The sequence below is a fragment of the Episyrphus balteatus genome, chromosome 4 (assembly GCF_945859705.1).
Source record: "Episyrphus balteatus chromosome 4, idEpiBalt1.1, whole genome shotgun sequence".
In the NCBI taxonomy this organism is placed as follows: domain Eukaryota; kingdom Metazoa; phylum Arthropoda; class Insecta; order Diptera; family Syrphidae; genus Episyrphus; species Episyrphus balteatus.
In genome coordinates this window covers 62,191,557-62,203,594 of record NC_079137.1, presented here as the reverse complement: position 1 = coordinate 62,203,594, position 12,038 = coordinate 62,191,557, and the positions used below count along the sequence as shown (strand labels likewise).

General features: G+C 29.7%; 1 protein-coding gene across 1 annotated transcript; it reads left to right on the top strand.

Moving 5' to 3' along the window:
- Positions 1–7,697: 7,697 nt before the first annotated feature.
- Positions 7,698–9,446, top strand: LOC129919299 (aminoacylase-1-like). The gene is made up of 7 exons (XM_056000155.1): positions 7,698–7,782; positions 7,898–8,248; positions 8,407–8,553; positions 8,615–8,898; positions 8,965–9,095; positions 9,157–9,217; positions 9,276–9,446. The coding sequence occupies exons 1-7, from the start codon at positions 7,698–7,700 to the stop codon at positions 9,417–9,419; spliced, it is 1,203 nt and encodes a 400-aa protein (XP_055856130.1). The 3' UTR covers positions 9,420–9,446.
- Positions 9,447–12,038: the final 2,592 nt, after the last annotated feature.

Below are 12,038 nucleotides of genomic sequence, written 5' to 3'. Positions count from 1 at the left end.
TTATGGGCATTCGAAAAAAAATGGAAAAAATGGTCACCCTTTGACGGTTTTTCATGTGCCGTGACTACAAATTTTAATTTTTCTCATTTTTTTCTTTTGTTACGGAACCTTGAATAACCCTGCTTCCAAATGCAAATTTGAACTCAGCTACATCAGTTTTAAAGTAAATATTACTTTTTTGCCCAACTAAGTACTGAAAAATTTTACATGACTCTAATTCAATGAACCGTAGTGAAAAAAAAATGCACCACGATGTTTCGGCAAGTTATCTTAAAACTTGGTGTGTCCAATTTTCTTTTCAAAATGGTATAACATTGTTGAGAATATTCCATAAATAACCGAGATAAATTTTTTTTTCTTAAGGAATCCGACTTTTTTATTAGGTAATTTTTCCATATTATTTAAGTTTTGTACCCTTTCAGAACCTTTCAGAATACAAATTTAGCGGGTGGGCCAACCAAATATCGAAACAAATATTTTTTGGACCACGTCACTAGTGTTTGGAAAAAAGTTCTTTGTTATTTATTAGACAATTTCATCAATATTGCTATGTGTTCGTGATAGGTGATATTTATAATTTTGTATGAAAACTGTTCAGAGATAATCTGATTTAAAAGCACTTTTTTATTATATGTAGCAGGTGGCCATGGCACAGAGGAATAAGTAGATGACTTCAGGGTCAGACATCGTGGGTTCGAGCCCAACGGTCGGCTCAGAAGTTTTTTCTAAATCGCCAGCTTAACTGAAGCCACCTGTGCGATAATATGAGACAATTTTCAACTATGTCTCCTCCTCTGTGCCACGTAGTTCTATGTTATATGTTCTTTCTTTGTGTCTATCTGTCCTTCTCTTTGTCATTGTCTGGTGTTGTCTCAGCCAAATGGCCTCAGTTGCCGCGCTGATAAGTGTCAGTAGTTCGTACATTCATGTACGAAGTACTATGTATATAATAATAATAATAATAATATTATATGTAAATGTTCCATAGCTTCAAACAGTTCCAAAGCATTTTTACTAGAAGAAAAAATGTGAAGTAGTTTTTTGTTGTTGAATTCTGTTTTAAAATTTTACTGACTGGATTTCAAAGACTCACGAAAAAAAAACTCAGCTATTTTTTATAAAAAAAATCAATAAAGCATCTTTTCAAAGATCTTACCTCTTTAACTTTTCTTTGTCCTACTTTGGAGTTATAATACATACATGTATGTATGTTTCATCTATAATATAGTTTTGTTGCTTTTTTTAAGAACTCCCAGTATTTCTATCGCAGATTTATTGCAGTAATTGAAAAAGTTTCTGAATAATGTGTCAACCCGCATATATCTACACAAAATAAAACTCATAAACAAAGGTCAGTTCGTTATATAGTTTTTAAGATTTAAGTACAACATTGGCGACTATTTTGACCATTGTTAAGCAATAGAAAACGATTTTTATGTGTCTAGCTGATTGTATCTCAAATCTCACCAAACAACAGAAACTAGAAGTATAATTGTAATTTTTCGTCCTTTCTTCCTTTTTTTCTGTTATAAATTCTTTGTGGTTTCATAATCAGCCACACATACTTTAAGATAGAATACCCTAATATACTATATAACAATGGCCAAAAACGATTCCAAGTCAAAGAATATAAATCCATGTCCTTATCTAAGTATCGTAATTTGTATTGCATGCATTTCTATTCTGTATAGGTACTGGTTGCCAACACAATGTTGTAAATACAGTTCTATAGTTTATGCATTGATAGTTAATCGTTGTCGCCGTTCGTTTGTCGTCGTCCTTTGCCACAAGGATGTTTTTTTTTCATAGTGGAAATGGTCTGGTAGGAAAAAGTTCTTTGAAATCCCTAAGCAATTCTGCGACATGCAACTTTCCGGATTTTATAACTTTGGTTACCTAAATTACGATTTAAATGGTAATTATTTTCCGCTGTTGTATACTCTTTTTGTTATTATTCACAATAACAATTCTGCAATAAATAATTGCGCAACCATTTTTACTGATAAAGTGGGTACACAATAGGGTTTTATTTTTCGACAAATTGCTTTTATTGGACTAATTTGGGTGTTCCCAGAGTGTGTGATACCAGCGAGTAGACTGTCACGTAGTCTTTTCCGGTTTCATAACTTTAATTGGTTTACTCCATGGGAGTGTTTATAATATAAGTGGTTAATTTGGTAATAAAGGTTGAACAATGCATTTTTCAAAATTGCTATTACGAGCCTCACAAATTTGTTAAATAAGAGTTTTATGATAAGGATCTTTATTCAAAAACAAGAATTAACGAGTACTGAATTTTGAAAAACTATTTTCCAGTAATTGCAGCTTCTATTTCCGGTGTACCTATTTCAAATACATGGAGGTTTGTTATTAGTGGAACTTAAATCAATAATAAAGCTTGTCAAGTTGTTTTAAATCACAAAAGGTCTTATGTTTCCATCCCTCCTTTTTCCAAATGGAAAGTTTTCAAAAATTCAATTTTCAATTTTATTGTTTTCGACAATCCTAAAAAGAAAACCTTAAAATTCTACCCAAATCATAATGACCGCACATCCCCAAGGGGATATTCTGGCAGATTCCTTTTTGGTTTAATCCACAAAACTTCTCATATGTTTTCTTAGAACTTTATAATAACACACTCACATATCAATATCACTTTTCTTAGGGTTTTCTCAAGAAGAAAAACAAATCAAATTACCAAAGTCACAGAAAGACAAAACTCGTATATTAAGCTTATTTGGACTTTATTTGTCTTTGGGTATAAAACTTTTTTGTCATTTTGTTGGCCCAAGTCCATTTTACTATAAAATTCCATAACCAATTATAAAAATTTTGTCTTGTGTATCTTTTAAACACACAAACACAAAATATAGGTATAAAGTATACCTTTTTTTGGGGTTACCAAGGAGGATTTATTGAATCATGGAAAAGTTAAGAATTTGATCATTGTACCGTGATGGAGGAAATTTAAAACCACATTGCCATTAGGACTTTGTTAGTTTTTTTCCATCTTCCGGTGATGATGTCTCCCTTCTAATGTGGATGGACTCTATAGAAACCGTCACTTACATACTTGGCAAGGTTTTTTTAAGGGTATACAAAAAAAATCATGCTGGTGATATATTCTGATTGATTACCAATTACCAGTGAAAAAATACGTCTGACTTAATCCGAAATACAATTTGGAAAAAAAAAGAAAGTTATGTTGTTGTCAATTTGATTTAAAAAAAATTTAAGGGATATTAATAATTTGGGTGGACATTTTCAATTTTTTTGGAAAAAAACTTTGTAGTTGCAAAAAAGATTTTGGAAGATTTTGAATTTATCTTGAAGTATGAAATTTGTTGTCAAAAATTTTTTTTAAAAAATCGATTTTTTAAAAAAGTTTTTAAAAATCAAAACATCTGAAGTAACTCAGATAAGTTATTTCTTGTTTATTTATTCTGCTTTCAGGTTGGCGGTTCTTATGTTCAGAATGGTAATTTATTATTTTTTTATTTCCTCAAGATATAGACCGAATACGCTGGTACAAACAACGAATAATATCTTTGAATATCGTGTCTCGAATTATTTGGATAAAAAAAAATTTTTTAAAATCGGCTCCGGAATGCTAACAAATGTTTGGTTTGAAATATCTCAGGAACCAGACCTCCAAAAATCTTTTCAATTACAGCTATGAATAGAACTTGTATACTTTTTTCGTTTGATATTTCAATCGATGAAATTTTAGGAAATTTTTTAAAATGCGTTTTTCTCGGCAAGGGGTTAACCTTGATTTTTTTCTCGAAAATAAAAAAAAAAAAAATTATATAATTTTTTTACATTAATGCATTGAAATGTTCACTGGTGAACACAACTTTGAAAACCAAAACTTGTTTCGAGACTTTGGTCCTCAGATCTGCTTCCGAACGACTTAAAGCAAAAACAATGTTTGGAAACAAATAAAATAACTCAGCAACCAAACCTCCAAAAAACTTTTGCTTTTCACTTATTTGTATACCTAACCTAAAATGATCTTAATATAAATATTACATATTTTTTTGGTTAAAAATCTTCAAAAGTATTTTCAATAAGATTGAAGCTCATCACAGGACCCCGAAATCAAGAGTAAGTATCACTTAACTAGTTGAGGAGGAAAAATTAATAAAAGAAAAATATGTACGTCCTTAAATTAAAGAGCTTTTTCTTTATTGAAAATAAAACTCTGCTTACGTCACTCAAAATTGAGCATTTTATATATATGTAATAAGTTTTCCATATCACAAAAAAACAAATTTAAAATCTAAATCACACGCATTATCGTAAACATTTATGATAAGCCTGGATTAAAATTTCCGTCAAATATTCCATTGAATGGGATTAAAGTGTAAAACACAGATGCGCACAATATTACACACACATCTCTTTCGTTGTAATGGTTTTTCAAAAAAAAAAAAAAAATTGATTATGACTCGACAAATAATTCCATCGCAGTTCTTTGTAGTTGAACACTAGAATGACACCTCCTTTAGCACCCAAAATTCGTCAGTTTGTCAATCTGTTTCTATGCGAGAAATTCTCTGTGGTAAATGGCAAATTGAACCCTTTTAACCAAAAAGATGTTGAAGATATACCCCAAATTAATAGAATCAGAATTATCGGGCGATTAGAATTTTACCTCGGTGGCAAGTTGTATATTGTCAATTTTCCTATCAACAAAGTGACGCTGTTTCATCGTCATCGTCGTCAACACCCTTAAATCTTAAAAAAAAAAAAAAAAAAAACCATTATCTATGGAACCAACTTTATACTACTGTTACCAGTTACCAAGCACATCTCTAACAACCCTTCCTTGGCAAAATTTACTTCAATTTGAATTTCACTTTTCGTCGTGTCATTGTTAAATCCCTATGTCAATCATTAAACTCTTGGCTTCCGGCCAACTTCTTCCCTAGTTCGACATTAGACTACTTGCTCTTTCAAAAAAAGGGGTCCATCACACGTCCTGAGTGATAGGGCAAAAAGGGTTGCTAGAGTTTATCTCCCGAGTCTGCTTTTGGTGGGATTTGGTAATTTGACGCCCTCTTCTATACCGTTACCAAACATTCACACTAAGCTCCACATTTTAATTTTGAGCCCAACGCAAAAGGATAAGGGAAAATATTGTACACTTTTTTGGTATAAGTTATTGTTATCGGTCTTAAAGAGATGGAATTTGTTTACAAGGATTTACATCAAGGAGTCGAGTCAGATTGTAATGATACCGCAGTCTGGTGGAACTTATTTTACTTAGGCACTACTTCCACTCGCACAATCTCTCTCACTTTTGTGGTGTTTACAAGGAAAATTTCAACACAAATGATGCCCAGAATTATTTGATATGATGATGGGTTTGATATTTCTTTTATTTTTTTTTTTTTCATTCTTTGCCTTTTTTTATTTATTCTTATAGGAGTTGAAAAGGACATTGTGTAGAGATATTTTTTAAAAAAGGCATATTTCATCTCATCGGTAAAGTCATATAAAAGATATGTCTGATGACAAAGCAAATTGTGATATCAAAGAATATCGAGGATTATAATGGAGTAGAAAAAAGAAAAGAGGACAAAATGACTTTGATCAGTTTTTTTATAAAGAAGATGATGTTTTGCATTGTGTAGTCTTCGGATAATGAGATGGATTGGTGGGATAATGATAATATACTCATTTTAATGCTTATGGATTTTTTCTTTCTTACATTTTCATTAAAGTTACAATAGTGATGAAAGAAGGACTGTCAAAATGTATTTTCAAACCAATTGGTGAGTAAATACCTAAAGAAGTTTTAAAGAATATCATTGTGAAATTAGAAATTAAGAGAACCCATTTTACAATATTTTAAATCATTTTTTTTGTAAGTTCTCGAATTACATTTTTTTTTAGAAAAATGGTTTATACCTTTTTTAAAACTATGTTTAATGTAGACAAAAACCTCAATAAACAAAAAATAAAGAAATAGTCCCATCATAAGTCAACGAAAACCTATTTCAAATGATAAATAATTTTAACCATTTTGGGGCGCCATCTAGCGTCAAAATAAAAATCTAAAAAAAAAGGAACTTATATTTTTTTTTTTTTTTTTGAATAGTTTTTTTCACTTAGGAACTTGATTCTCGACTCCCTTATATAGGGGAGAGTGGGGCTAAAAGTAACAGGGGTAAGAATTAACAGTTAAAAAAAGCGATGTTCCTTTCAATATTAAGAAACGCGTAAAGGAGAAAAATGCTCAATTTTTACATATCTACCGGCACATTTTCTTCAGTTGAAGTAATACTAGTGGTGCCCAAAAAAAGCATGTTTGTAACTTTTTTTTTTTGGTCTACCTATTTACCCGAAAAAGATAGAGTGCTAAGTGTTTTTTTGTTATATGCAATTGTGTTTTGGCTCAAATTGCGTGTATATGTTTTGTCTCTATCAGTTTCGCTTTTTTTTTTTAATTGATTTTGTTTGAAAAATTACATGCTGGGGCTAGTTGTAACATTTTTCCGGGGCAAGTTGTACCATGTAAAAACCTACCTATACTGAAAAATTGTTTACCTAATATAATAAACAACCCTGGATATGAATGCTTGTAATTGAATTTGTATTTATTTTGAAATTGGAAACAGTTTTTGAACCACCACTTGAATTCATAAAGCTTATAAAACAATTTATGAATTCAAATAACTTTAATTTAAGACTACTGTTAAATTTTCTCTGGAAATCTTGGATTTGCTCCACTTTTTTTTTTTAATTTGCACCAAAATTTCATGACTAAGGTTTGTTTTTATTGTTATTAATTAAAAATAAATAAATACAAACATAAATAAAGGTATTTTTCTCTTATTTTTAGTTCTTGGTACAACCTACCCCGGTATGTGTTACACTTTGCCCCGTATGTGGGTTAAATTAAAACAACACGATTTTTTTTTGGAAGCTTTATTTTTCAACATTACCTTTATGTTTTGCTGAATTTTGTAGGAGAACCATCGGTTTTAGAAAAAAGTGTTACATTTGGCCCCACTCTCCCCTACATAGGTATAGGAATTATTTATACATAGGTACCTACATAAAGGTACTAAAATCTTATACAAATCGTTAAGCGCAGCATTAAAAAAAAATATGTTTCTTTGAAATTAAAACAAAAAAAAACTCATAAAAAGTTCAATTGATCAGTGTTAATTACTCGTATGGCATTACAAAAAAAAATGTATATTCTCGTAACTGGATATCTCTCGCAACCGGTCAAAAAAATATTGGTTCATAAGAATAGCTAAGAAATTAAAATCGCATCTTGTTTTCTTTGTGCATAAAAAGAAATACTCCAAATTCGACTAGTGTCTCGGTTCACTGCCTTATCTTTATTAAAAGTGTGACATTTTGTGGTTTGTCAGTTGTCACTATCTAAACTCTTAAACCGCAAATTTATTTTTTTTTTGATAAGTTGTGACAACACAATCAAATCAGGCAGGCAGGCGTCTAATGCTTTAAAATGTTATCAGCTAGAATTTCAGATTTATTATTCAAATATGCAAAGTAGATAGCTACTTACAACTACAAAATTATTTCATTTAAAAGAAAATATTGAAGCCATCACAACAAAAATTCAAAAAATCTTAGTGATATTAATTTTATTTGATATTCTTACTCAATTTTTTTAGTGCCTAAGTGATAAAAAAAATAGCTGATAATAAATGAAAATGAGCGTTTGGGAAGAAAATGATGAAATAAAAATATTTCGAGAATATCTTCAAATACCAAGTGTTCATCCAAATGTAGATTATGGTAAGAGCTTATTCAAAGTCGTGTCCGAAGAAACAAAAATTAAGTGCATCCTAAATTGAGTTGAAAAATTGTCAACCTCTTCGGTTTTTATTTCAATCTTCAATTTGATGTTTTTTTACAGAACCATGTGTGGCTTTCATAATCAAGCAAGCTGAAAGCCTAGTGCTTCCTTATAAGATCTCTAGACCTGGTGGTGAAGATCAACCTATTGTTATTATAACATGGTTGGGAATTGATCCTGAATTACCATCAATAATGTTGAACTCACACATGGATGTGGTATCAGTGTATCCAGAAAAATGGTCACATCCTCCATTTGCAGCTGAAATAGATTCAGAAGGTCGAATTTTCGCTCGTGGTGCTCAAGATATGAAATCAATAGGAATGCAATATTTAGCTGCTATTCGTGCTTTGAAAAAAGATGGTGTTACATTGAAAAGAACTATTCATGTTACTTTTGTTCCAGGTAAAGTATTTGAAAAGAAAATCTAAGATTTTCAAAACCCTAATTTTGAACTCAAGTGTTTTAAAAAGAAAAATACCTACTTTAATTAATTGTTTTTTTTTTTAAGAATAGAACTAAAATTTGAGAAAATTGAAATAAACCTTGAACTAATTTTTCAGATGAAGAATCAGGAGGTAAGCTTGGAATGGATAAGTTTGTCCAAACCGATGACTTTAAGAACCTTAATGTTGGATTTTCTCTTGATGAAGGCCGTGCAACTCCTGATGAAGCTTTTAATGTAAATTATTCTGAACGGACCATGTGGCGTAAGTAATATAATAAGTTTAACCCTTGAAGAAGCTATACATAGTTATTTCGTTTTCATAGGTCTTCATTTAAAAATATCTGGTTCAACTGGTCATGGGTCTTTGCTTCATGAAAATACCGCTGGTTGTAAGCTCAACTTTCTTCTCGAGAAACTTATGAATCTAAGGCAACAACAAGTTGATCGTTTGAAAAATGACCAAAACCTTACAACCGGTGATGTTATGACCATAAATCTGACGAAAGTTAACGGCGGAGTTCAAGTTAATGTTGTTCCGTCAATGATTGTAGCCGTTTTTGACATTCGAATTCCACATACTATGAACCATGAAGCTTTAGATAAACAGGTACCAATTTCAAGATTTAAAATTAAAATTTTTGAGGTCTTAAAATTTTTGGATTTTTCCCATCAGATTAGAACTTGGTGCAATGAAGCTGGTGGAGTTGAAGTATTTTATGAACTCAAGGAACCTAAGAATGAACCAACCAAGCTTGATGCAAGTAACATTTTTTGGACTGCATTTAAAAGTGCTTTTGAAGAAATGTAACTAAAACTAATATCTTTTTAAACCTCATTAAAAAAAAAATAATTTCTTACTCTTAAGGGGTCTTAAAATGAGGCTATTGATTACTCCCGGAGGAACAGATAGCCGTTATTTGAGAAAGGTAAAATTTCGTTTCTGCTTGTTCAAAGAGTATTTTTCAAGTTTCTTTATTTTTTCAGCTTGGTATACCTGCTCTTGGATTTGGTCCAATGAATTTCACACCAACACTGCTACATGCAAATGATGAATTTCTGAAAGCCGAAAATTATTTGAAAGGAATAGAAATTTATAAGACCATAATTCCAAAATTAGCAAACGCATAAGAAGTTAATAAAATTTTATTCAACTATGTATTACCGATTTTAAGTTTATTTTGATACAATATACAATTTACAATTTACAATTTACAATTTACAATTTACAATTTACAATTAACAATTTACAATTAACAATTAACAATTAACAATTAACAATTTACAATTTACAATTCACAATTTACAATTTACAATTTACAATTTACAATTTACAATTTACAATTTACAATTTACAATTTACAATTTACAATTTACAATTTACAATTTACAATTTACAATTTACAATTTACAATTTACAATTTACAATTTACAATTTACAATTTACAATTTACAATTTACAATTTACAATTTACAATTTACAATTTACAATTTACAATTTACAATTTACAATTTACAATTTACAATTTACAATTTACAATTTACAATTTACACTTTACAATTTACAATTTACAATTTACAATTTACAATTTACAATTTACAATTTACAATTTACAATTTACAATTTACAATTTACAATTTACAATTTACAATTTACAATTTACAATTTACAATTTACAATTTACAATTTACAATTTACAATTTACAATTTACAATTTACAATTTACAATTTACAATTTACAATTTACAATTTACAATTTACAATTTACAATTTACAATTTACAATTTACAATTTACAATTTACAATTTACAATTTACAATTTACAATTTACAATTTACAATTTACAATTTACAATTTACAATTTACAATTTACAATTTACAATTTACAATTTACAATTTACAATTTACAATTTACAATTTACAATTTACAATTTACAATTTACAATTTACAATTTACAATTTACAATTTACAATTTACAATTTACAATTTACAATTTACAATTTACAATTTACAATTTACAATTTACAATTTACAATTTACAATTTACAATTTACAATTTACAATTTACAATTTACAATTTACAATTTACAATTTACAATTTACAATTTACAATTTACAATTTACAATTTACAATTTACAATTTACAATTTACAATTTACAATTTACAATTTACAATTTACAATTTACAATTTACAATTTACAATTTACAATTTACAATTTACAATTTACAATTTGCAATTTTATCAAAAAATGTCTTCATCAAGTTCAACTTATTTCCTCCAAAAATCACCCCACCAAACCAAAAAAAAAACACTTCCGATTAACTTAATTAGATTCAATGAACTATTCAATTGACTTTTAAGGATGACAGGTACATGTCATCCCCGAGCCATACATCTTAACCATTGATACAGATTGCCATTGAACAAGTGGGATGACAGCAACGCATTAGTTTCCATTAAATGTAGGCCACATCTGAGTAAATTCATTACATCTGTGCGAAGATAGCGTTTTTTTCCTTCAACTAAAAAGAAAAAAAGCCGCCAAGAGCCGAACACAGCAGCATGGCACATTAACTTATTCACTCTCCGAATTTCTGGTGGAATGAAATAACTTTGGCAATTTTTCGCTAGTTTGATAGATGTCTCACATGTGACAAAGGCTAAAGAGGGTTCTGGCTTCGCTCATCCCTTAGAATTGTTTTATTTCCACTCGAATGATTCGAATCGGTTTCCTCCTCCGCACCACACAGAGAAAAAAACGAATCTTCAATTGAATTGTATAGAATAAGGACATCGCCCTGCTGCGGCGTTTTGTTTGTTGATTTCCGTCGATTTACTTGATAAATGGCGGTACAATTCGTCAAGTTTTTGTATGTCCTTGGTTTGAGTTGTGTTAACCGGAGGCTAAAATGGCAAGGAACCAGTAAAAAAAACTTGATAAATATTCGATATTTGATAAAAAATTGATGCCCATAAAAATATGGACTTGTTGTAGACGACAATAACGATGGAAGGACGCCGTTCAGTGTTGTCATCGCGACAGTCTTATAAAAGCAAATCAATATGATGAACGTACGTTTATCTAATACACACACAGAGTCTCATTTGATAAACACATAATCACATTAAGCGAGGATGATGTGTTGACATATACGTATACACGAATTAGGGGGAATCGGCAGTTATTTTTTATGAAATAAAACATTTTTTTTTCGTACTTAGTTTAGCGGAAATGGAAAAATTACCATTTCCCTTTTGTGTTATCGCAGAAGATGTGAATTATAAAAAAAAAAAACAAAAAAAAAAAAACAAGGATACATAACGTCTCAAATATGTACTTGCTCTACCCAAAAAACAGTTTTGCTTCTATAACGCCTTACAAAAGCAAAAGAAGCTTCTTTAAAGCTTTATAGGAACGAAATTCTTGTTTTAGCTAAAAAAAATATATTTAAAACAATAAAACATTTTTTTCGTACTCAGCTTAGCGGAAATGGAAAAATTGCCATTTCCCTTCTGTTCATTGTTATCGGAGGAGATGTGAATTATAAAAAAAAAAAATAGAGGAATATGGTCGCAAATACTTGCTCTTCCCAAAAAACAGTGGTTGCCTGTAAAGTCGGTTTACGGACGAAAATTTTTCGTGATAAAAACATAGGTAAGATGACTTTTTGTTAACTTTCTTGTTAAAAACTTTAAGATAATAATACCATCTCATAGTTTATTTGTAGAAAAACGTATTCATTTTT

Bases quoted from the DNA above. Each gene is read 5' to 3' on its own strand.
- LOC129919299 (XM_056000155.1), top strand. From the start codon at position 7,698: ATGAGCGTTTGGGAAGAAAATGATGAAATAAAAATATTTCGAGAATAT. The intron at 8,554-8,614 runs GTAAGTAATATA...TCGTTTTCATAG, and splicing joins TTCTGAACGGACCATGTGGC to GTCTTCATTTAAAAATATCT. The intron at 9,218-9,275 runs GTAAAATTTCGT...TTATTTTTTCAG, and splicing joins ATAGCCGTTATTTGAGAAAG to CTTGGTATACCTGCTCTTGG.